Source organism: Danio aesculapii, chromosome 19 (genome assembly GCF_903798145.1).
Source record: "Danio aesculapii chromosome 19, fDanAes4.1, whole genome shotgun sequence".
In the NCBI taxonomy this organism is placed as follows: Eukaryota; Metazoa; Chordata; class Actinopteri; order Cypriniformes; family Danionidae; genus Danio; species Danio aesculapii.
In genome coordinates this window covers 14,990,468-15,017,816 of record NC_079453.1, presented here as the reverse complement: position 1 = coordinate 15,017,816, position 27,349 = coordinate 14,990,468, and the positions used below count along the sequence as shown (strand labels likewise).

The 27,349-nt window shown below is 39.5% G+C and overlaps 2 protein-coding genes across 3 annotated transcripts in view; one reads left to right on the top strand and one right to left on the bottom strand.

Moving 5' to 3' along the window:
- foxo6b (forkhead box O6 b) overlaps nt 1-27,349 on the bottom strand; it is a 45,703-nt gene that overhangs the window by 7,072 nt on the left and 11,282 nt on the right. The window lies entirely within an intron of this gene.
- Nucleotides 16,714-21,384, top strand: LOC130246612 (chromobox protein homolog 7-like). The gene is made up of 2 exons (XM_056479657.1): nt 16,714-17,054; nt 20,029-21,384. Exon 2 carries the CDS (start codon nt 20,448-20,450, stop codon nt 20,979-20,981), a length of 534 nt encoding a protein of 177 aa, XP_056335632.1. The 5' UTR covers nt 16,714-17,054; nt 20,029-20,447; the 3' UTR covers nt 20,982-21,384.

Below are 27,349 nucleotides of genomic sequence, written 5' to 3'. Positions count from 1 at the left end.
TACTTGGAAAGTTCTGCTGTTACCCTGACCAGAGATGGGAGATAGCAAAGTACAAATACTTTGTTACTGTACTTAAGTAGATTTTTCTGGTATCAGTACTTCACTACTTATTTTTCTGACAACTTTTTACTTTTACTTCTTACTTTTTTACACAAATATCTGTACTTTCTACTCCTTACATTTTTAAAACAGGCTTGTTTCTTTCGTTTTCATGTGTTTGGTATTGCGATCCACAGTTGAAGTCAGAATTATTAGCCCCCTTTCATTTTTCTTTTCTTACTTAAATATTTCCCAAATAATGTTTAACAGAGCAAGGAAATTTTTCACAATATGTCTGATAATATTTTTTTCTTTGGGAAAAATTTGTATTTGTTTTATTTCAGCTAGAATAAAAGCAGTTTTAATTTTTTTTAATTGCATATTAATTTTTACTGTATATTATTTCTTGTCAATGCACAAATTCAATCTTTTTTGATTTATACATTTTTTTTTATTGCGCACTTGCTGGCAAATGCGCAACATTTTCAACCCATGTTGATCACACATGTACGCAGGCAAATTTGTGAAGCTTATCACAAGATAGCCATGGATGACTAAAATGGTTGATGTAGTGGGAGTCTGCGATGTAAACATAATTGAAGCTGCCCTGCTTACACCGGGTGATAAGGTGCATTTGAGTCAATCGGATCAAAGGTAAATTAGACACATTCCTGTTCAAATTTCTGACTTTTCTCCACTTCCGACCATGGTTTACTATACAGGCTTCTCTGGTGTTTCAATGTAATACCGCAAAAAAAAAAAAAAAAAATTATAATTTACAATCATGTGCTTAGTTTGTCAACATTTGTACAGGTGGTACTAAACAGGTAAACCCTTTATGATGCTGTATGCATTGAGATTTGTTTTTTGTTTTTTCAATCATTTCTTATTTCCTAATACAGAATTAATACTGTTTTACTGTTGTCTTCATTAAATCAGACCGTTGCCTTCATTTAAATTAGTTTAACAAATATTTTAACATAAGAATTATTAATATTATGAATAAATTATAATGAAAAGCATCAGGATTTATCACATGAAAAAAAAAAAGTTCATGCAAAAAGTTTTGGAGATCCATCCAAAACAAAGAAGAAACACTGAAAACATGGGCGATATTGATTTTAGTTTTGAAGATAATGAAGCAGCTTTAGCTGAGTGCTCAAATAGTAAAATAGTATTTATTATAGCAAAAGAAAAACAAATGTTTTGGACAAAATTAGTGTTAATTAAAGATGTTTATTATTTGTAAAAATATAGGCCTCAATTTTTTACAGTGTATGAATGGACATTAATGGCAGTTGTTGTTCTTGATCTAAAAGCAGAAAAACTACATGCTGAACGCTGTGGGTTTGGGTCAGGATGATGATACAGATTTTTGAGCAGTGTTGTTTTGCAATATTGCAGAGTGTGATGTTGCTTGGCTACGTTCCTGCTGAAAATGAGCAACAATTTTTACATCAAAATCAGAAATGTATGTTATTTTGTATAAATGTATTAATATGATGCGAGGTCCTAGTTACCCAGCGTGAAACTAAAACAGGAAGTAGTAATGGATACTTTTTACTTAAGTACATTTTTTAGGCTGTACTTCTTTACTTTTACTTGAGTACAAGAATGTAGTCAGTACTTCAACTTTAACCAGAGTTGCTTTAAACATCAACAGATATTATCTGTACTTCTACTTGAGTAAAGGATGTGTGTACTTTTGCCATCTCTGCCCTGACACACAAAAAACTAAATATCATACAGCAAGAAAGCAACGATTTTAACACTTATATAAACACAGTGGTTTGTTTTGTGGTTGGATCTATAAGAAAAATGAAAAGCCTTGTGATCAGAGAGTGAAATATCTTTAAAGTCTTAAAGCACTTTAAAGGGGGGAAGTCATAGTAAACAAACAACTCTGAAAGAAAACGCACCTGTGGTTGCTACCCTCTTAAATAATTTTCTCCCAAAAGCAACTATCAATAGCTAAGATATGATCTATTAAAGTAGACCCAAAAAGAAGCTTTAATAAAATAATGCTATGACACAGTGTTTCAGTCAACTATTCACTGATGTAGGCCTTGGATTAGAGCCCCTGGATCAACTTCACTATGGGCAATGAATGGGATTTAGAAGGATCATGGCTCATTTTTCACACGAGGTCATGTAAATCACTAAGTGCCTTATATTTCATTCATTTCTGAGCAGCACAAAAAGCCAGAGCTCTGCAAGTGTCTACATTTCTGTAAACAAAAAAGGAGAAGACAATATTTAAGATGATATCTACCTTGAAATTTCAGTCAACTATTCCGGGAAGCATTTGCCAAGTGATCTGTTTCACATTTTAAAGAGCGTTCTAATTTACTGAGCAGACTCCACCGAGTATTCTGTTTTACATTCTGCCCAGTGTTGCATTCGACGCGGTCCGGAACGCACGGCTCGTGTGTTGGGGGATTGTTCTGTCGAGCATTCTTGTGCGCTCGCAGGACTGGAAAAGCTGTTTTCAGCCGCGTTCACCCATTATTTATTAATCCATTTCACACAGCCAGCAGTCATTATGCATGCTACTGTCAATGGGTATCTCTCTGCCTCGCATTTATTTGATAATAAGCACAAGTGGGGTAGGAGATAAAAGCGCTGACTGCGTTCATTGTGCAAGAGGGAGAGAGCGAGAGAGGACTCCTGCAGGCGAGGAGACTTAAAATGAGAGTTCTGTGTGGGAACAGGGCGCGTCTGCTAAGCCTGTCTGGAGGCAATCGATGGAAATTAGCCAACGCTAAAGATGCACTTCCTGTGAGTGATGTCACGGGCGGTGCTTGGCTGTTTGGGGGAAAAGAAAGAACTCACAGGCGATTAATGGAAATGGAGAGCAGGGAGAGGTGTGGGCAATGTGATAATGGAGTGATATGAAATTATAAATGGAACAGTTGTATTACATGATGATGCTAACAGAATTTTTTGGTTAAAACCATATTGGTATTTTTTTATAATGTGCATTTATTTGTTCAGCAAAATCTTAACTGACTCTGTGCTGTTCACTTAGTTAACCCAAAAAATGAGAATCTTTACTTGGATTTACTCCAACCTGTTTAAAACATAAACTCTTATATACGGCTAACATGCGAAGATCAGGTAATGCAAAGATTTACCTAAATTTACCTAAAATGTTACACTTTGCTAAAAACTTGACAGTGTTTGACATCATTACTTTCAAAAGTAATCCCTGCAGGCACAAGACATCAACACAACATCATATTGACGTTATTTCCCAACATTGTAGGGATGTTAGATTTTGTTTGGAAATGAAAATCGGGTTGATGTCAAAACTCAACGTCAGGCTGACGTCAATGTCCAATGTCCAACCTAAAATCAACCTAAAAATCAACCAAATATCAACATCTAATCATGTTACACCTTGACGTTAAGTGGACGTTACCACCATGCCACAGCCATATCACCCTGCAGCCCCAAACCTGTTATTCACTGAAGCTAAGCAAGGCTGAGCCTGGTCAGTACCTAGATGGGAGACCACATAGGAAAACTAGGTTTCTGTTGGAATTGGTGTTAGAGAGGCCAGCAACCTGTGGTCTGTGTGAGTCCTAATGCCCAAGTAATAAGTGAAGGGTACACTACACTGTCAGTGGGCGATTCAGATGAGACGTTAAACCGAGGTCCTGACTCTCTGTGGTCATTAAAATCCCATGGCACTTCTTGTAAATAGTAGAGATGTGACCCCGGTGTCCTGGCCAAAGTCCCTCAATCGGCCCTTGCGATCATGGTCTCCCAATCATCCCCATTCATTGAACTGGCTCTATCACTATCTCTCCACTCCACCTATAGCTGGTGTGTGGTGAGCACACTGGCGCCGTTGTCCTGTGGCTGCCGTTGCATCATCCAAGTGGATGCTGCACACTGGTGGTGGTGTGGAGAGAACCCCCACATGATTGTGAAGCACTTTGGGTCTATGGCCATACACAATAAATGCACTATGTAAGTACATCTATCAGACATTGGATTTTGGTCACTTTCCAACAACAACCTAAATCAACCAAATATCGATGTTTATTGGACGTCAAAATAATGTTGTCCTTATGCTGTGTTCATACCAGAAGCAGCAAGCGCGGATAAATCGCGCAATTCATACATTTAGAGTTCACTCACTTCATTCGCGCATCAAATCCGCTTCATACGCACATCAAAATCACTTCACAAGAGACGCGGATTTGCGTGATGGGCAGGGCTTCTGTCTGCTTGGTGACACTAGCTTCGTTGTTAATGGCTAACATGGATTTTATTGAGAGAATAGCTGTGTTTATGTGCTGTTATGAAGACTGAAAAACAGGCGTTGATTGTTTGGAGCAGTGTCTGAGTCCACTAGATCCTTTCAGAGGTGCGCCCAGCTATGTGCGCTCATAAACTCCTTCAGAAACTTAACCTGGATGATGGAGGCTTTCAGCGGTGCTTCTGACTGAGCCGAGCCCAGCTTGATGAACTGTTGTCGGTGTCGGCAGGAAGATTTTCCCCCGGGAAACGCCCCCACAAAAGCAAGCTCCTGATTGGTTAACACGGAGCGAATGCCCGCTGAGGTTCAGATTTTCGAACTCGAGCGCAATCACGCAAAATGCTCAACTCGAGCTGTGTCATTCACGCCGCAGGATGTCTATTCGCGTCTATTTGCATTGACTTAACATGCTAATCACTCGTGCTTGACACTTCTGTGTCTAGTGTGAACGCAGCATTACATGCTGGCTAACCTAATATTAATTAAAACTGATCTTATAACTGAATACGGCATGCCATATGTGTTTATTTTTGTAAACTTATTTACTCTATGCATCATATAAAATCATAAACTTTCTATTGATGTATAGTTTGATAGGGGGATATATTTGGCTAAAGATAGATACAACTATTTGAAAATCTGTAGTCTGAAAAAAAATCTAAATCAAAATACAAAATAAGAGTTCGTAACATTGCACATTTCTAATCAAAAATGAAGTTTTTATATTTTTATGGAAGAAAAATTACAAAAATGTCTATACTGGTGGTCTTTTGATTAAAAACAAAAGTTTACAAAATGTTATGGTAACATAAGGAAGACAAAATATCAGGACTTTCAATTTTGGCAAAAACTTTCGTCTTCAAATCAACATATTAATAAAACTAAACATTTTTAAGATAGAAGCTCGGCAATCATGTTCTAAAAACAGGAGTAATAGTCTCATTAAGCCAATGCTAGGCGACAGAAGGCCTCTCTCACCACTCACTTCCCTGTGGAATGCCCACCCACCAGAGGGACCAGGGCAGAAGGGAGGGGCCGCGTCTGGAGCTTTAGCCTAACCTGAGAGAGGTAGACTAGGCACAGAAAAGAAGCCAGAACCCCTTGGGGCCTGTAGGTGGGAGCAGCCAGCTAGTGTGCGATCCATCCCCTTGGACCAAGCTCTAATTGGAACTGCTGGGCGAGCCGGGCCAAGTTCCCTGGAACGGGGAGAGCCTGAGGGAGGGAGGGAGAGTGGGAGGGAAGTGAAGGATGGACGGATAGAGCAAAAAAGAGGGGAGGGAAGGTTTAAAAATAGAACAGGCAGATTAAGGAGCATCTGAGAGCGGTGCAGGGGATCGGAAAATCCGCCCTGCATGCCAGAGCTGACCAGACCTTCAGGGCATAAAAGCCAGTTCTTTGCCATTACGTAGCAGGGCACAGCATAGCACAGCCGCCCCCTGGCATACGTTTGCCCGGGCGTCGCATGGCGAGAAGCCCAGACTGGGGCAGCACTAAGAGCATGAAATGATGACGATCCCTAACTAAGCTTTCACACAACAGGTGGAGAGTACAGACACCTGTGGGAGATCGCACAGACTCTGAAAAAAAAAACGTCTTCCACCTGGGTATTATGCACAGATGCACACCTCTTGTTGTAATATAAATTTGCAGTGATAAAACAATATGAAATAATACTGAATAATTGTACACACTGTAAGAAATATTTTATTAATCAGAGTTTGTGTCTTCTATTAAAAGGATCTAAAAACATGCTTAAAGCAAGAGAATACACTTGAGAAGCAACATTGCATAAGATATGTAGACTTATTTGCTTACCCCATTGGCAATTGTTTTTTTTGTTTTTTGTTTTTTCTTAGCATAAATCTAACAATTTTTAATGCTTTTTAAAAGGAAGAACAAATTAGAAAAATTTATTTTAAGATTAAACTTAAAAATTCATGAATGCATTCTGTTAAATGCATAAGCCATATACAGTTATAGTCAGAATTATTAGCCCTTCTTTGAATTCTTTTTCTTTTTTAAATATTTCCCAAATGATGTTTAAAAGAGCAAGGAAATTTTCACAGTATGTCTGATAATATGTTTTCTTCTTATTTGTTATAATTCGGCTAGAATAAAAGCATTTTTAAATTTTTTAAAAGCCATTCTAAGGTCAAAATTATGGCCCTATATTATTCTAAGCTATAATTTTTTTCTATAGACTACAGAACAAACTATCGTTATACAATAACTTGCCTAATTACCCTAACCTAATTAACCTAGTTAAGCCTTTAAATGTAACTTAAGCTGTATATACTACACTGTAAAACCCAATAAGTACAGTTAACTCAAACTGTTTGAGGAAACCGAATACGGCAAACCATTTAAGTGAATTGAAAATATAGTTTGAGGATTGAAAACTATATGACCATGACTATATAGAGAGTCACATACACATATTATTTGTGTTGATCATTTGTGTTGTCAAACTTTTAGAGTATTAGTAACTTAAACATTTAAGTTCAGTTATCAAATTGCTATAAGGTTAACTAATTAAGTCCAAACAACTATATAGCTACTCGAATGATTTGGTATTTGTCCTCGTTTTAGAGTTCATTCATTCATTCATTTTCTTTTTGGCTTAGTCCCTTATTAATCTGGGGTTACCACAGCGGAATGAACCGCCAACTTATCCAGCATATGTTTTACGCAGCAGATGCTCTTCCGGCTGCAACCCATCACTGGGAAACATCCATACACACTCAGTCACACAAATACACTACGGACAATTTTAGCATCCCTAATTCACCTATACCACATATTTTTGGACTGTGGGGGAAACTGGAGTTACTTTTAGAGTTAACACAAAAAAAGATAATTAATTCATTCATAACTTGTTTGAGTTCTGCTTAATATAATCCGTTCATGAGTTATGATAACTCTTTTTCATTAAAAAAAATTGTTAAACTAGCTTATTTCATTTAGTGATTCTGAATGTTAGGTTTTACAGTGTAGTTTCTTGAAACTAGTAAAATATTATGTACTCTCATCATGGCAAAGATAAATAAATCAGTTATTAGAAAATAGTTATTAAAACATCTATGTTTAGAATGTATTCAAAAAATCCTCTCTCCCTTAAATAGAAACTGGGGGAAAAAATAAATGGGGGCTAATCATTTGGATTTTAACTGACTATGAAGGCATAACTGAATAAATAGAAAAAAAGTAGGCTCTACAGGCAAATCCCATTTTTTTGAAGTCTTTTGTGTTTACAGCTTCTCTGCCAGTACAAACACAAGCGTGTATAACTCTGACTGACTTTATCATCCAGCACAAAGTCATCCTCTGTTCTAGGCAGAGCATGCACAATTAATTAGTAAATCATTAATTAAGTCACGCATCGATTATTTCGGTTGCGGGGCGTGGAATGAGCTGATCGCTTTAATCAAACCCCAAACAGATTGGGAAGCACCTGGTCACATGATTGTTAATTAAAACCTGCTATATTAATGCGTTATCCTTTAATATTCAAGTTCACGTAAGAGGACAAAATACTCCAATATGATCGGAATACATAACACCATTTTGGTGCTCAGTTTTAACCTCCTTAAAAATGCCTTGGGTGCTTTTCACAGTAAGATGTAGCACATAAATATGCACTTGGTTACATACATGCACGCACACACTCGTGCTCTGTTAGCCTGGCACATAGGGTCCGCTCATTACAACAATGCCAAGCTACCGGTTGCTAAGGAGACCTGTGGGAGAGGGAGTGATCCTGTTGCTATGGCAGCAAGCCTGCTTCCTGCCAACTGTCTTTCCCCATGAGACCTGACCATAGTAGGCAGAGAAAGACAGAAAGAAAGAAAGGAAGACAGGGAATTGAATGTAGCAGAGTCGGAGTGCGTGCGAGGGTGTGTTGGGGGTGTACGAGGGGTTATGGGTATGATGTTGAAAGAGAAAGACTTTATAAAGAACACAGCAAGCCGGGTAGCAATGGAGGAGGGGTGGCAGACAAACCACAAAACCAGGGGAGAGAATGTGCTGGGAAAATTGATGGAGTTCGAAAGAGGAAAATAAAAGAGCCGCTTGTAAAGAGACTGAGCGAGGGCGCCTTCCGGAGCGCCATTTTCAGGCGCTTTTTCCCATGAAACGGCTTGCCGGCTTACCACGCCGCGTCCTTTTGTGCCACTCCGTCGGCGACGGCACAAGATGGCCGCAAACTACCTCTAATTGTCAAAAGTGAACACTCTGATGTGCTGAACGCCACCATACATCAAGCACTAGCTTGACCCTGGCCCATTAAACCGCGCTAGAAGTTGCCTGGCTTTGGGAACTTTCTCAAACTTTACTCTGCGCTTCCTCATTAAGTGCGACTGCACATCACAGCTCCCATTTATCAAATCTACACCTGATATAAGCGACGTGTCATAACAGGTGTGTCTGATAAAAGACTTGACAGAATACAAATTAATTATGCTGCACTGCGCAAAAGATTCATTAAACAACATATTCAGGGGAGATGCAAGAAACAACATCGCAACAAATCAACACCCCTGCAAAACACAACGGTGCTGCTGTGGAAACAACATCCTGGAAGGAGAGAGCGACAGCAAATGTGGGAAGACGAACAGAAAAGGAGATATCGATCAGAAGAGGGTCAAATGAGGAGAGAAAGCCATTGAATCTACTGTCTCAGATGGAAATGGGCTTTTTGGCTGCCGTCAGATCACAATTGGTTCCATACTGCTTTGCTCTTCTGCCTTTGTGAGGTTTTTCGGTTTGATTACGGCTCTCATGACAGCGCTGTTTAAATGAGAGACAGAGGAGCACTGGCACATATTCTCCCACAGATAAAGTGGGAATAAAACTTGGTTTCGGAGGGAGGGGGCTCTGTGAATTCTTTCCTCGGTTGCGCGCATAGACTCAGAGACGGTCGAATCAGCCTGTTAAAGACATCTATCTCTCTCTCATCCCTCTATCCGGGTCTGTTTCTCATTCGCAGGGAATGTGGCGTCTGTCGAGAATGGGAGTCTGGCCTTCCACATGGACACACATGCACATATTTGTTCATTTGTTTATCCACACATTTCCAGACACAACCGTTATTGACTTATTCTTGCATGCATTTGTATCCAGAACACAGCACGTCTGCTGTGTCCCAAACTCCTTTGTTTCCTCAACCCCTTTACAGGGGTTACAGGGTTCATATGGGATTCTCCCATATTAGCTGTCTCATGGCAGTTCTACAAAAACACCACTCTGTTACATACTTATAACTTCTTCATGTTTGGGTTCCACCTTGATTCATTCCACTGGATAAAACCGAATTGCAGAAATATATTAAATGACTTTTCGATGTCTGGTTCTGTTCATTTAACAGATAGCCCTGCCTCAAACTCACACTACACTAAAATAAACATTTCTGTCATCATTTAATTAACCTTTACTTGTCACAAATTTCTTGTGTTCTATTGAAAACAAAAGTAGATATTTCGGAAAAAAGTATGGAAACCAATAACCACTGACCCTTATAATTATTGCTTTTCCTGATATTGACCCTTTTCACTAGGGATGTGCACATCGATGCTCGAGTATCGATATATCGATACTCAGAAGCTTCTAAATTGGTATCGATATATTTTTTTTAAGTATCGATATTTTAACTATATTTTAATAATTTCTGCATAACTAAATTTTTTAGCGCGGTGTACAGGATTGTCAGTGACGCTTTGTATATAAGACGTTACACCAATCAATCTGCGGCGGAATGTGACGTGAACAATCATGTGCCTTTCAGATAACATACGAACTCAACTCACGCAAGTCGAACACTTCTGCATTACGGAATGACACGATGGCTGAGAGGTAACGCAGCGTGTTGTGGTACTCATCAGCTGAAAAAAAGCGTTGCACGAGTTTTAAAGGGGGCAAACCCCTCTCTCTCTCTCTCTCTCTCTCTCAATTCAATTCAGTTAAATAATTGCTTTATTGGCATGACAAATGTTATTTATAAAGTTTACATTAAAAAGAACACACATAATTAAAAATACAAAATAAATAAATAAAATAATAAATCAGAATAATAAATCATCTCTCTCTCGTTACCAGTAGGTGAATAAAAATAAATATAAGTGTGTGTGGATCTGTGCAGTGTATATATATAGTATGTATGTGTATGCAGTGTGTATGTACAACATAGATGTGTGTGCGTGTATGTATATGTATATATCACACACACACATACACACTATATATATATATATATATATATATATATATATATATAATGATTTTCTTGAAATCACATTATTTTGAAAAATGACATTAACATTTTAAATAATAAGTGATATCGGTATCAGTATTTTTAAAAAATGTAACAAAAAGTATCGGTATCGTATCGCATAAAAAAATTGTGGTATCGCCCATCCTTACTTTTCACACTTTCGGGTTTCTCAGTAGCAGGAGTCATCACGATTGGAAAAACTCAGAGCGCATTGAATGGGAAAACACAACAATTTTTTTTTTACAATCTTATTTGCTCAAATAATAAAAGAAAACTTTTATTTGGTGTAATAAAGACTTTCAGAAAAAAGAAAAAATTGTGTAAGACTGATGCCAGCCAGAGGAGAGAATAACATCAATTGTACTGTCCAGTCCTACAGATGCTGTATTAGAACTAGGGGTAATTCTCGCACTAGCAGTAGTTCTTTTTGTAATTTAAAGCAAAGACTATCTACTACACACTTAAATATATATAAATGTTCATACACTTTTTTTAAAAATAAAAATATTACAAATTTTAAAGGAATTAAGATGTGGATGACTGTTAAACGGGTCCATTGAAGTCAATTACTGCTTCCCTGTTTGTCTAGTTTAACTACATTGTAAACGTATGTACATTTTAATACAAAAAAGGTGCCTGCCATGTTTGTGGTTAATTTTTTACCCACGTTTGTAGTTCTAATCAAATTTACGTCCAAAATGCAATGTATTGTGGGCAAAATTAGATGTCAGAGTAATTAAAAAGTAGATCATCCTGGTAAACTTGAAATACTCATTTCAACATACTAAGATTTGGTAAATTCTAAATCTATATTTGAATAATATTTAGGACTGATACTATGCCAATTGGGCACAGCACATGATTGCAGGCTTCTAGTATTCTACAAAATTCTTTCAACTGAAAAGAGAAACACATAGTATGAAACCACTGGAGGATGAGTACATTTTTGGCTAAACTACAGGTAAGCTTGACTGATTCGCTGAACTGGGCCTTAATTCCTAAACACAATGAAAATCTGTGTAAACACACACATGCTAATGCTAATGGTAAGATCTGCTTGTGTCAGGAACACATTGCACATCATTCAAAGTTGTTAGATCGCTGTCGTTCACATACTACAAGATTGTCTGGGGTAACTTTTGTTTGCAGTTCTGTCCATACAACAGATGTATTGGTGACAGGGGGTCACACATTACAAGATGTCTGCGCACCTATTAGCGTAAAAACTAAAATATTTCTGTTGCAGGTCTATGACTCCTCCCTCTTTCCCTGTGAAATGATCTTTCATTAGCTGCAGGTCATCGCTGATGTAATTTCCAGTCAAAACGCATTCCACACTGCGAGACCCTGACTGTTGGACAGGTCCTGATATTTAGCATGCTAATTATATTGCTGGCATCAGCGAAGCATTAGCACTTCCCTCAGACTGCGTCTTTGATGATTCACTCTGAAGAAGCGCCGATTTGTTGTCTGTGAGTGAAAATCTAGGCTACAATCTTAAAATGTGTGCCCAACATTAGGCTTACAGTGTTTTTGCAAAAAGTTCCGGATTCTCTGACAAAAAGAGCAATGTTGTAAATGCACCATTTAAAAACAAAACCCACATTACAAATTGCTTTCATAAAAGTGTCTCTGCATATAAAACAACAAAAAGCACATGTCAGCTTTAATTAAGTTCTCAGATGTTCCACAAGTTTCTCCTAAAATTCATTTGGAGAAATATAAATAGACTAAAATGTTGGAGTTCATACTGAGACTTTGATATAATGACAAATCGGAGCTCATTTTGAGACATTTTCGAGATCTCTTCTGAACCTCTAGGAGACGCGCTTGAGATATTAAAGAGATCTCATTTGTGATTGTTCTTCGGGTTTCTGTCATCTTATTCTTTGGTCTGAATCTATGGGAAAACGTAAGGTAGGTCCACATTTCTTCGAACAAAGACAGCCCAATTAAGTCAGTTTGAGTTAGGGTCTGTTCGCTGGAGAGAGGGGCGGAGAGATAGAGCGGTGAAGAAAGAGGCAGTCCATAAAAGCAGTCTAACGAAGGGGAAAAAGAAGGGAAAATAGAGGAAGAGGGGTAAAAGAGGAGAGCTCGAGCGACTTTGTAGCCGAAGCGAAGCAACTTCTCTTTTTTTTTAGCTCCTCAATGGGAAGACATATGAAATATTAATAACAGCTCTAGCCATCGACTTCAGAGGCCCGCGCTAAAACTTAGTGTCTAATGAGACTCAGCTCATGAATTGCTAATGAGGATGCTTGGAATGTGTGTTTTAAGTGTTTGTGTGCATGCATGTGTGTGTGTGTGTGTGTGTTGCGATGGGGGAGGGGTCATTTGGTTGTGTGTGTGTGTGCGGTAGAGCGGGTGTATGGGGGGTATTAGGAATGTGAAGTCTTTGGGAGACTTAACGGAGAACTTCATTAAAAAACTGAAGTCTATACACACGCACACACACCCACCAAGAATATTCAATAGTCTCGTGTATATATATATATATATATATATATATATATATATATATATATATATATATATATATATATATATATATATATATATACAAATTCCATGGGACAATGACTGAACAGGCTTCCAAAGGCTTATAGATAAAATATTTCTTGTCACAAGCTTGATTTTTGGCATACATGTAATGACGATGCTTTATTCAAGTGCATCATTACACACATCACCGATGCTTTAGAAAATATCTGAAGAATTCTCTTTATTTTTGTAATTGACTGAGATCTTTCTTTTGAATATACATTTAAAAAATGTAATCAAATTCATATATTCAACACACTATGCTACAGCTGTATTCATCGAAATATTCAAACCTTGAGCAGAGTGTAACGCAAACAATGTCTATAAGCAAACTAAGATTTCAGTTTCTGAAGAGGGAAATGTTTTTTTTAATGCATAACAACCTTTAAATTTCATTCCAGTCAGAAAACTAAAGAAAAGTGTGATTCATATGAAGGATTTTTAAAGATTTTTTGAATAACTTCTTTTGTTATTGAAGATCAACAGTAAGAACATTTGGGCTAGACATATGCAATTGTCTTCCACTAAAGAAAACATCTTTCAGGTTTGGGATGATGAATATGGTGAGTTTCTTTTTTTGTGGCCTGAACCATTCTTCACGTTCTTTTTATTGTTCTCTTCTAAAGCCAGGTGCACACTGTATGATTTTGGCCATAATTTGCTTGTCAGAAACAAATTGTGGTAATCCTACAAGATTTCTATAATCCTAAATCAACATAGTTGTCTTTAATTACTAGTTTTACATCAGCAGATTAATCGCCCTTGCAATATATATATTTTTCCCTTTCATTTTTAATGAAAAGTTCTTCCGATGATGACTTTTGAATCAAGAACCAGGAAACATGGAACATGATGACAACAAATCAATGTGTCACAGCTTGATGTAAAACTCTGTACAAGTCTTTGTGTCCATTTTTATCGAGTCATTTAAAATGCCGTTAAGGACACCAGAGATCTGTTACAGTGTTAGATATTTTTGAGCTGAGAACATTTTCATACTATCTGACAAGGCCTAAAGAACATTAAATCATATCATGCTCATGCAGTTTTAATGTAAAACCTAAAGGAATAATATACAAAAAATTTAAACTACCCCATAATTTAGTCCCTCAAGCTCAAAACCATTGTTTCTGTCAGACAAACACAGTTGGAGTAGTTTTATTATTTTTTTTTTACCCCTTGCTCTTTTATGCTGTGGCTTTTATTCATAGTGGCTTTTATTTTCAAACTTCTAAAAGCATATAAATCCATCATCGAACTAACTTACAAGCCACCAGGAGTTAATGCATATCTTATGAAGCTGATTGATTTGTTTTTGTAACTAAGTATATCTATGTTTAATAAGAAACTACAATCAATGACTTTTGGTGGCGAATAGATGCACGTCTAACTTATACGAGTGATATCACATGATATAAGACAGGTAGAGTTGGCTCAGTGGTTAGCACTGTCATCTCACAGCAAGAAGGTCGCTGGTTTGAGTCCCAGCTGGACCAGTTCGCATTTCTGTGTTGCAGGCTCTCCCGTGTTGGCTTGGGTTTCCTCCGGGTGCTCCGGTTTCCCCCACAGTCCTGCAGTATCCGCTTGTTAAGTCGTGAATTATCGGTGATGTATGGAGTACTGTTTCCGGGTCCAAGCCACTACTTAATTAAATTGAGAAAATATTTGTTTATGACCTTTTTTAGTCCTATCACACATTTTCAAGAGTTCACACTTAGCTGATGATTGATTATAAAGCTTGTTTGGCATGCTGTCCCAGGAAAGAGCCCTGAGCTCATAAGATTCTCAAGCCCGGGGCTCCCTCCCGTTTGCAAGGCGAGAGGGGAGTTTGAGCTCAGGTAGATCTTGAGAACTCCCATGCTGTAGTAGCTAATGAACAGATAGTGATTGCTCTTACAAGGAGCATGTCTATGGTGCCGATTTGGATTAGTCAATTAACTTAAGTTGCATGTTTTTGGACAAGGGGAGGAAACCGGGGAACCCGGGGGAAATCCACGTGAGCACGGAGAGAACATGTAAACTCTACATGGAAACGTTGGCTGGTTTGGTAAGGACTAGAACCAGTGACGTTCTTGCTGTGAGACAACAGTGCTAACCACTGGGCCACCGTGCCACCCATCCAGGAAAGAAAGAGGAGTAGGGGGAAGGCGGGATTCTTCAAAATGAAGATGGCTGTTATATGGAACTAAGGGTATTTATAGTGGTTTAGGAATTGTCTGATTGGTGAATCGTAAATTGAATAATGTGGGACCAGCCACAAGCAATCATAAGCACGTGATCCTCTCAAAATTAGTTTATAAATAAACTTAAGAAAGTGAATTTCATATAAAATCATAGTGTACACAACAGTCTCTGGACTTGCTGCATCACAAATTACATCGCTTTGTAAATGTTTATTATTACCATTTGATGAGTCTCCCCATACAGTTCAATATAGCACCTGGACCCAGAAGCCGCTTCTCATGATATCACACTTAACAAGCAGAGAGGTGAATTGAATAAACTAAATTGGCCGTAGTGTATGTGTGTGCATGGGTATGTGTATATGGGTGTTTCCCAGCCCTGGGTTGCAGCTGGAAGGGTATCCCCTGTTTAAAACATATGCTGGATAAGTTGGCGGTTCATTCTGCTGTGGTGACCCCTGAGGAATAAAGGGACTAAGTCGATGGAAAATTAATGATTGAATGAATTAGTGCATTAAAACTACCCCATAATTTAGTCACTTTCAAGCTCAAAACAGATTTTTTTTTTCTGTCAGACAGACACATTCGGAGTAGTTTCCATGCTGTACAATGTTGTTGGAAAGTGGCTTTTATTTTGAAGCTTCAAAAAACATATCCATCATCAAACTAACTACACGGCACCAGGAGTTATCACATGTCTTATGAAGCAGATTGATTTGTTTTTTGCAATGAAATATATCTATTTTATTTAATTATAAACTCCAATTACTGACTTTTGGTGGTGGATGGATGCATGTTATGCATGACTAACTTATACAACGTGTGATATCACATAACATAAGACAGGTAGACACATGTGTGTGCCATTGTAGGAACAATATACTGTATCAATGTCATGGATTGGTCAGGCTCTCACGACCCCCACTCACGAAGATCACCATCACCTGACTTCTAATGAGCACACAGCTGCATCACATTCACGAGCACCAGATAAAAGCACAGCACTCCAGTCGCTCATTGTCCGGGCTCGTCTCGACGAAAGCGGACAACTGAGCGACCACTCAGCGTAGTCATCCTCAGCTAAAACAACGATTTACTTACCTGTTCTCTTTGTATTCCTCCTAGTCTTCCTGGTCCTCCCGAATCGTCCTGTCTTCCAGTCCTTCCAAGTCTGTGTCATCCTCTGTCAGCTGTATCTGGTGTGTGCTGTCCATCCTCGTGTATTCCTGTTACCCAGCCACGGAGGAAAAGACCCCAACATCATTCCTGATCCTCCTGGCTATCCTTCATGTGCTCCTTGTTGTCATTTAATAAACACCCTAACGTTTCCTTACCTCTGTCTCCTGTCCGCTTCATAACAGAAGCCCGGACCCATAACGACGACAACATGAGCACCCCCGATCACCTTCAAGAGCTGGTGGACCAGTTGAAGCGGATTCTACAGCCACCAGCTCCACTTTCCAACGCACCACCAGCACCGAGCACTTCCGCCTCCACAGTTTCTTCTTCGGCCCTTCCTTCCAGTCCCATGGCCCGACCAGCGCCCTACTCAGGCGGAGCGGGGGAGTGCAATGGTTTTCTGTTACAATGTTCCCTCATATTCGAAATGCAACCTTCTCTATATCCCACAGATAAGTCGAAGATCGCCTACATCGTATCTCTACTCTCTGGACCTGCACTTAAATGGGCTGAGACGATCTGGAACCAAGCCGGGCCGGTCATGAATTCCATCACTACCTTCACGGAGTATTTCAAAGAGGTGTTTGGACGTTCTGATGGGGAAGTAGCCGCTGGAGAGCAGCTGTATCATCTAAAGCAAGGTACTCTATCTACACAGGAATATGCTCTCCGGTTTCGCACTCTAGCAGCTGCAAGTGGATGGAATGAGAGATCGTTGTTGACCACGTACCGGCTCGGCTTGGAACCCACTCTCCGAATCCAACTGGCCACATTAGATGATACAATGGGTCTGGAGAGATTCATCCAACATTCTCTCCGATGTTCCGATCGTCTCCGTTCCTATCAACAGGACACCATCACCCCCTCGTCTGCACTCCTCCAATCGCCTGAGTCAACAGCCTCTCCAGAACCAGAACCCATGATAATAGAGTCTGGAAGACTGACATCAGCGGAACGACAGAGGAGGCTGACCCGGGGTCTGTGTCTATACTGCGGTGTCAGTGGACACACCCGTATGGAGTGTCCCCTTCGTCCCATTCGGACTTCAGTGAGTGTATTCAGTACGAATATTGAACAATGTAAACCACTTACTACCACCGTACAAATAACTACTGCCTCTATTTCTCTCCTTGTCACAGCCCTCATCGACTCCGGGTCAGCAGGGAACTTCATCTCCCAATCCCTCTGTCGTCAACTCCACCTCCGTACTGAGGCGTCCTCGCATATATACCAGATACAACCGATAACCCAGTGCACTCGATCTTCGACCCGTATCCATCGACAATGCGAAGACATCCTTCTTCAAGTGGGGTTGTTACATCAAGAGAGGATTCAATTTCTGGTTCTGGAGGGTGCAAATATGGACATCATTCTAGGGCGCCCGTGGCTGGTGAAGCACGATCCCATCATCTCTTGGGGCACAGGAGAGATAAAGAAATGGGGATCTGGATGTACACCTGCCTGTTTTCCAAATCTCCCTCTTCAAGGTCGGAACCCCATTTCTTTGTTTGCAACATCGGTCGAGAGCCCTCCTGAGAAGCAGTCTATCCACATTCCTAAGGAGTACAGCTCCTTTCATGATGTCTTCTGCCCCAAGAGAGCTTCCCAGCTACCGCCGCATCGGCCATGGGACTGCGCGATCGACCTAGTTCCAGATGCCCAGTTGCCAAGAGGTAGGATCTACCCGCTCTCGCTTCCAGAGAATCAGGCAATGGAAGATTACATAAGGGAGGCTCTGAGTCAGGGGTACATACGTCACTCAAAATCACCAGCCGCCTCAAGCTTCTTCTTTGTGGCCAAGAAGGACGGAGGGCTGCGTCCATGCATCGACTACAGGGTCCTAAATAACGGTACAGTAAAATACCGATATCCCCTTCCTCTGGTACCAGCCGCTTTGGAACAGCTCCGAGAAGCTAAAGTCTTCACTAAATTGGACCTCCGCAGCGCGTATAATCTGATAAGAATACGTGAGGGGGACCAATGGAAGACAGCATTCGTGACCCCTACTGGCCACTATGAATATGAGGTCATGCCTTACGGTCTGGTCAACGCCCCCTCCGTATTCCAAAACTTCATTCATGAAGTCCTCCGGGAGTTTCTTCACCACTGTGTAATAGTGTACATAGATGACATCCTCATTTACTCCCGGAGTGAGGCCGAACATCGCCAACACGTTGCGGAGGTCCTACACACATTGAGAGAACATCACCTCTACCTCAAAGCGGAGAAATGCTCATTCCACCAGAAGTCGATTCATTTCTTGGGATACATCATTGACCAAACCGGTATACGTATGGATGGGAAGAAAATTGAGGCTGTTCTATCCTGGTCAGAACCCACTTCCATTAAGGAGCTCCAGAGGTTTCTTGGGTTTGCTAACTTTTATAGACGGTTTATCAAGGACTACAGCAGGATTACATCACCTCTCACTAATCTCCTCAAGGGTAAACCCAAAGGACTGGAGTGGACCAAAGAAGCAGCCGCAGCCTTCCGCCTTCTTAAGAAGGAGTTCACAAGGGCCCCACTCCTGACTCATCCTGACCCAAATCTTCCTTTCGTGGTGGAAGTGGACGCATCCACCACCGGCGTCGGGGCAGTATTATCTCAACATCATGATACACCGCCCCGACTGCATCCCTGTGCCTATTTCTCTCGGAAGTTGAGCCCGGCGGAGCAGAATTACAGCATAGGAGACAGGGAGCTTCTAGCAATCAAGCTAGCCTTGGAGGAGTGGCGTCACTGGTTGGAGGGAGCCAAACATCCGTTCCAGGTGATCACAGATCACAAAAACCTCCAATACATCAAAGAGGCCAAGAGACTATGTCCACGTCAAGCCAGATGGTCACTTTTCTTCTCACGTTTTGATTTCTCCATTTCCTATCGTCCAGGACCCAAGAATCTAAGAGCAGACGCTCTCTCTCGTTTACACGAGCATCACGATCATGAAGAACTCCCAACGAAGATTCTTCCCGAACACATCTCCATTTGTCCGATCACCTGGAACGCTCCTCCAGTCGTTGCCACTCCGGAAGCCCCTGCTCCGCCGGGATGCCCTCCTCATCGGCAGTTCATACCACCTGAACACCGGGTAGATCTGATCCACTCCTTACATACCTCGCTAGGCACTGGACATCCAGGGATCAACAATACTCTCTCGCTAGTATCCCAACGATTCTGGTGGCCAAACATGGCAAGGGATGTGAGGCAATATGTTCAGGGCTGTAAGGACTGTGCCCAATCCAAGAGCCCACGTCATCTACCCGCTGGAAAGCTCCATCCCTTGCCGATTCCGAACCGTCCCTGGTCACACCTAGGAGTGGACTTTATCACTGACCTCCCTTCGTCAGAAGGTAATACCTGTATTCTAGTCATAGTAGATAGATTCTCAAAGTTTGTCAAACTAATCCCTCTGAAAGGTCTTCCCACAGCCTTTGAAACTGCCGACAATATCTTTAATCAAGTCTTCAGGTCATTTGGTATTCCAGAAGATATTGTGTCGGACAGAGGTCCACAGTTCATCTCACGTCTATGGAAAGCCTTCTTCAAGCTCCTAGGTGTGGCCGTCAGCCTCTCTTCTGGATATCATCCCCAAACCAACGGGCAGACAGAGAGGAAGATTCAGGAGGTGGGACGGTTCCTGAGGACCTTCTGCAGTGGTCACCAGAACTCCTGGAGCCAGTATTTGGGCTGGGCAGAATATGCCCAAAATTCACTGCGGCAACCCTCCACCGGACTCACGCCATTCCAGTGCGTCCTGGGCTTCCAACCACCGCTCTTTCCCTGGGATGGCGAACCATCTGATGTCCCCGCAGTGGATCACTGGTTCCGGGAGAGCGAGAGAGTCTGGGACGAGGCTCATCAACATCTGCAGAGGGCAGTCCGTCGAAGCAAGGTAACCGCCGATAGGAGAAGGTCTGAAGAACCCAGATACACACCCGGACAAAAGGTGTGGCTATCCACCCGGGACATACGCATGCGACTGCCCTCTCGCAAGTTAAGTCCCCGATTTGTTGGTCCCTTCACCATCGTGGAACAGGTTAACCCCGTCACCTACAAACTACAATTACCCTCTCACTACCGTATTCACCCTACATTCCACGTATCACTCCTGAAACCCTATCACGATCCTGTTCTTCCCTCCACAGAGCCTGACCACGAAGAGGAACCCCCTCCTCCACTGCTCCTAGAAGAAGGAGCCGTCTACGCAGTGAAGGAGATCTTGCGTTCCCGACGTCGTGGTGGCCAGTTGGAGTACCTGGTGGACTGGGAAGGGTACGGCCCCGAAGAAAGGACATGGGTTCCCAGAGCTGATATTCTCGATCCTAGTCTCATGGTGGAGTTTCATGAGAGCCACCCTGAGTTCCCAGCGCCTAGAGGCAGAGGGAGACCACCACGGCGTCGGAGGTGTCGGCCCTCAGGAGCGGGCCCTGGGGAGGGGGGTACTGTCATGGATTGGTCAGGCTCTCACGACCCCCACTCACGAAGATCACCATCACCTGACTTCTAATGAGCACACAGCTGCATCACATTCACGAGCACCAGATAAAAGCACAGCACTCCAGTCGCTCATTGTCCGGGCTCGTCTCGACGAAAGCGGACAACTGAGCGACCACTCAGCGTAGTCATCCTCAGCTAAAACAAACGATTTACTTACCTGTTCTCTTTGTATTCCTCCTAGTCTTCCTGGTCCTCCCGAATCGTCCTGTCTTCCAGTCCTTCCAAGTCTGTGTCATCCTCTGTCAGCTGTATCTGGTGTGTGCTGTCCATCCTCGTGTATTCCTGTTACCCAGCCACGGAGGAAAGACCCCAACATCATTCCTGATCCTCCTGGCTATCCTTCATGTGCTCCTTGTTGTCATTTAATAAACACCCTAACGTTTCCTTACCTCTGTCTCCTGTCCGCTTCATAACAATCAAACAGTAACACCATGCTAATTAGTTTCTTTGTTCATTGTTGGTTTCTGTGGTAAACAAACTATGTGGTAAGAATGTGTCTTACATCATATATACGTCAATTGCACATAACATGCATTTGGTCGCCACTGGAAGTCGGTGATTTGAGCTTAGAATTTTAAAAAACGTAAATATTTTTGTTACAAAAACACACTTCGTAAGGCATATGTTAACCCCATGAAGGCCTATGGATGATTTTGACAATGGATTTATGTGATTTTGGAAGCTTCAAAATAAAATCCTCAATCTAACACCATTATACAGATGAATGAAAATGTAATCCTACTCCGACAGTGTTTGTCTGAAAAAAAAAATTAATATACACTGAATAAATGGAGTTATATTCAGTTTTTCTGTAAACTATTCTTTTTAACAAACTGCTAATATTCATATCTCATATACCACATGAGATCAATTCTCCTTCCATGAGCAGTAAAGTCTTGAGATACTGTGCTATTATGCATCAAGTTGACAAAATCTGACCTGATTTTTGACCTGTTCCGCGTACAAAACTATGCAAGAGTCTACTCTATGCCATCCTGCTGTTTTCTGCACACTATTTGTGGCTTTTGGTGTGTGTTTTCTGACACGATTACGTGAGTGAGTTTGCATGTTGTTATTGAGAGAGCCGAACTCTACATGCGCTCATGCTCATGCACATGTGATGAAGAGATTATGTGTCACTATGGGTTTATTCATATATTCCAGATAAATGTTAGACTGTGATGTTGGTCTCTTCTATATGTCTGTGAGTGAGCGTGTGTGTCTTTCCGCCTGAGTGCCGCTGTCGGTGGGCATCGCTCAGATTCAGCTCGGCAGGCCGTGCAGATCATTAACAGAGATGGGAGAGAGAGAGATTGCACAGAATGGAATACTAGCATCCTGCGTACTATTTTTAAATGTTGTAATATACAGCAACATGCTATGTAGCAATAAATCATTTCAAATACCTTGAATTAGCTTTCTTGGGGAAAAAAAACCTTTACAATATAATCACAAAATACGTCAGTTTTGTTAAGCAGCTGTTGTGTTACTTCTGGTTCACTGGAACACATTGAGCATTGTGGGAAATGATATTCCCTGCATAGTACTGCTTATTTACATACTGCACATTTTGGCAAATGAAATGGGTCATTCGGGGGTTCTACGCGTACATACTTTAGCATACTGTGCTTATATATATAATACTGAAATAGTAGTAGTAGTATGTCATTCTGGCTTTGGGCTTCTCATTATCTGTCTTGAGGAGAAGAGCGCAGGGCGGCCAACTCACTGTTCGCAGTCACGCAATTACAGCCACAAACACACAGCCGTCTCTCCACATCTCCGTCCAATTCTCAAACTCGTTTCAATTTATGTCTTTGAGTGTCTCCCAATCACAGTTTTTAAGGGTTTAATGTTTCTCCCATCTCTCGTTGAGTCTTTCCCTCAGTATAACTCTCACTGACAGAACCCAATGTTGGGTCAAAAATAAACAAAACCAGCATTGGGTTAATTTTTTCAATTACATTTAGATCATACTTTTTATCTCAATGTTACTAAACCCAGCATTTTTCTAGGATATCATCATATTGTTTTCACTGTTTTTGTAATATATGTTTCAGTTTATCTTAATAGTCTGATGCCACTACATGTGACACAATGTAAAGTGCACAATTCTGTTTTAAGGTTTGGAGGTTTTATTATTATTATTAGTATTAGTATTTTTTTATTAGTAGTAGTAGTAGTCCTACTATCTAAACATTTACTTAATAATGTCTTATTATAACAATGTAATGCTATATATATATACAACTATATACTTACAAAATGCTGTTCTTTAAACATTCCACCTATAATATTAAAGTCATGATATTAGAACAATTTTATAAGTATGATGTAACAGTCAAAACAATGTAAATGCTGCTCATAATTTGCTTTGCCATCACAGAAATAGATTACATTTTAAAATATATTTAAATATTATATATATATATAAACATTTATTTATATATACACAACAGTTCTGTCTGGTTCTTGAATATGATTGGCTGAAAGCTGCAATATTCAGCAAATAACAGCACTGTATAGTCAATTAACCCTTCACTTTTGCGTATTACTCCGCCCCCACATACAGCAATAGGCTGAGGACACGCTACAGTTTGACAAATATTGCTGCTGTTGGACAACATAATGTACTTTTGAGGCTTTTTAGTTAAGAATGTAGTTGTTTAGATTGCAACTACGCAGTTTATTTTTTAAGGACAGTGCCTTTTTAAAAATATTTATAATTTCGGAGCATCGGATTCAGTGCATCGGCCGCCATCATCCTGAGTGGACCAATGAAAGTGATGTTCCACCACAAGATGGCGACAGAGACCGCATAATAAGTCCTTAGGAGCGAAATAAATTTTTTTCTCAGCATGTTTCAAACTACAGCTGAACAAATCATTATAAATCAGGTAGGTGACATTCTAAGTCAACCTCTCTCTTTTGTATTTTGTAGAGCTGTATTTATATACCACAGAAACTGGTAGTGTTTGCTTTGCTTTGGCTTTTTCGGGGTTGATTGTACAGAAATACTGGGAAATCTCTGTAGATTGGTAGCATTACATGCTGTTTAGCCTAATAATCTTAAAACATGAGCAAAAAGTACCTGCTTTGTCATCACTTTAGTCATTATGCTACAGAATCATTTAAATACTAGCTCTAAAGTGAGGTTTGGGAACTGGCAATGGTTTTTGCTGTTCTGTCGGTCAGCTGCAGTAAATGAGAAGAGGAAGAAAGTAGATCCTCATGCAAAAGGGTTTTTGAGACTCATATCGCAATTTTTTTATTGTAATTTTTTTTTAATCAAATGACAGCTTTAGTGAGGATAAGATGCTTTCAAAGACGTTTAATGCTTTTAACCAATCTAAAACACAGTGAATAGAACTCACTAGGTGGGATTCCATATCCCTCAATGCAATGTGCTTGAAAAAAAAAAAAAACTGATGAAGTTGCGTGATTTTAACACCTTTCGTTTGATTAGACTGCCTTCTATTAAGATTTTTTATACACATTTGCAAAATAACACAACTCACATTCAACATAATGAGATTATATGACAACAGTGTGGTACAAACTGTTTTTTGGGGGGAATTGCATTAGAACAACAGCTGTATGTTTGGTGTGGATATTTGGTTTTTCAGTTAAATTTGGTATATTTAGATATTTTGGTTTATCAGTTAAATAAAATAGTATAATGTGCAATGTAACAAGCTACAGCAAAAAGCAGCTGTTAATTATTTTTTATGGTAATATTTAAAAAATCTACTTTCTTTTCTTGTGAAAAAAGTCATACTGTGAAGTTATCAAATTAAATAGTGCGGTTTGTACAGTTAAAATGGCGTCACTTAAGAAATGAGGCTCCTAAATCTGTCTGGTTTTGACATCGATCTAAATCATTTCAAACAGTAAAAAGGCCTGTTTCAAGAACATGTCTGTCTCATTTTAATTCTACCACCCCTCTTCCAACAGTCTTTTTCCTCTTTTTAATTCCCTTATGGTTTTCTTTTCCATCCTTCTTTCCTTGGCACTAGTTAATACGCAGATTAATGTTACTATTAACACACTGATGGAGTCCGATGGCAAGCCATCAAAGACAATAAAGATGCCTAATGGAATCCAGGATTTGATGTAGTCAAAATTTGGGGTGAAGCTATAAATCAATAGGGACGATAACTCAACCGACTAAAAGAAAAAAAAAAGTGAGTGAATCTCTATGTTAAAGTGCTGGAAGTAGAAAGAGATTAAGAAAGATTTCATTCAGACCTATCATATAAAACAAATGAGAAAAATGACTGCCTCTAGGTTTAAAAATTCATAAAGACAATAGTTTACCCCAAAATTTTAATTCACTCATCATTTATTGTCCTTCCATATCTGTATGACTAAAACATTAAAGGAGAAAAATAAATGCCTCAGTTCTATGTCCATCTAAGGTCACCAAAATGGTTCTATTTTTCTAATTATCTTAATTTGTGTTCCACGGAAGAAAGGAAGTCCTTCAAGTTTTGAAAGGCATGAAGATGAGCAAGTAAACACGCAATCTTTATTTTCGGGTTTTTACTACTCTTTTATGAAATAAGTTCAACATTTTTATTGCATTCTCTAAAATATACTTCAGTTAAGGTGGAATTCTAAAACCTCTACACTGTGCAGTTTTTATTTTATTTAGATTTTTTCTTTATGACACATAAATGTTGCTTGTCAGAATGGCATGAACCCCAATGAGACCTAGGTAAATTAAAGGAAAATGTGCCACTGTATAATTTACAAAAGACTTGTCACAATTGAACATATTTCTAAGAAATTTCTGATGAAACACTGCAATTTTTAGTAAATCTTGATTTATCATTATTGATTTTTAGAGTTTTATTCTGTAGAGGTTACCCTGGACCACAAAACCTTGTTGTCTTGGGTTGAATTTTTGGAAATAGTACATGGAACATTGTATGCGTCAAAATTATCCATTTTTATCTTAAGCCCAAAATCATGTAAAAGACGTAAAAAATTATTTCAGTGAAGGAATTTTGTAAATTTCCTTCGGTAAATATATAAAAACCTATTTTTTTTATTAATAATATGCATTGCTAAGAACTTAATTTGAATTAAAAGGTGATTTTTAAAAATGTATACTTGAATAAGGTTTTGTAGTCAAAGATCACATATTACCTGTTATAATAGCAAAAATAGTTGGTTTGTTATAGTACAATTAATCATAGGATATAGTATTTAATACAATGTTATCTGCTATGTTTTAAAAACTATGTAAAAAGATCAAATAAATTCGAATTGTTCTATAGATGCAATTTCATTCTCGTAGCAGTGCGATATGGCTGTATATCAACACTGGTGAGGGGCATATTGCTCATATATATATATATATATATATATATATATATATATATATATATATATATATATATATATATATATATATATATATAATTTATTTTTATTTTTTTTGTATTTATTTATTTTTTTAAGATTATCTGGGTATTGCATGTATACAGAAATTTGACATCAATATTAAGCCAGTTATTACCCGGTGTGGCTAAGCAGACATTCTAAAGACAGAAAAGAACTGTATTTCTCAATGTATTTTATTCTAATCTTATAGTGTTCTCCTTTTGATCCCATTAGAATAGTTTCAGACAGTTTCCAAATAATAATAAGAGTTTCCAAAAGAAATGTGAAAGAGAGAGGCCATAAAATCCAGAGAGACACTGAGAGAGAATGAGACTGGCGAGCGGAGAGCGAGACACAGAGAGACGTGCTACAAGGGTTCATTCCAGGCTATGTGTCGTGTCTGAGAGTTAGCAGTGACATGGGCAGCATATTAAACGCTTGGGCCCGCATCCTGACCCATTTTCATCAAACTGACAAACAAAATCCACACACTGTCTGCTTCATGAACAAAATATTCCACCACACACAGACACACCACCATATACAGACACACGCATGCTTATCTACCATTTAGCTATGCAAATAGTAGATACAAGCCAAGTGATTATTCAAACATTTCGGAAAAAGACAGAGGTGAAGAGAGAAATGGTTTGCATTTTCTTTTTGCGCAATTAGAAATACCTTTAAGGAAAAAAAAGGAGACCTTGATTTCAAACTAATTTTACAGTTCTGAATGAGAGCATAGAAATTAGGTAGTCTGACGGAGCATTAAGAAAGACAATCAAAATATAACTGTACTCTGATCATTTTTTCTGTAAACTGTCTCCTGATTTTTGCTTTTCTATATTTTAACATCTGGTCACTGAAAACTGGATCAACTTTTTGGAGTGTTTGGCAGGATTTTGCGTTTGACAAAACAAACTATTGCTTGGTATTTTAATTTATCAACCCCCAAACCTTACGCATTAGTGTTAGCATAACTTTTCTCAC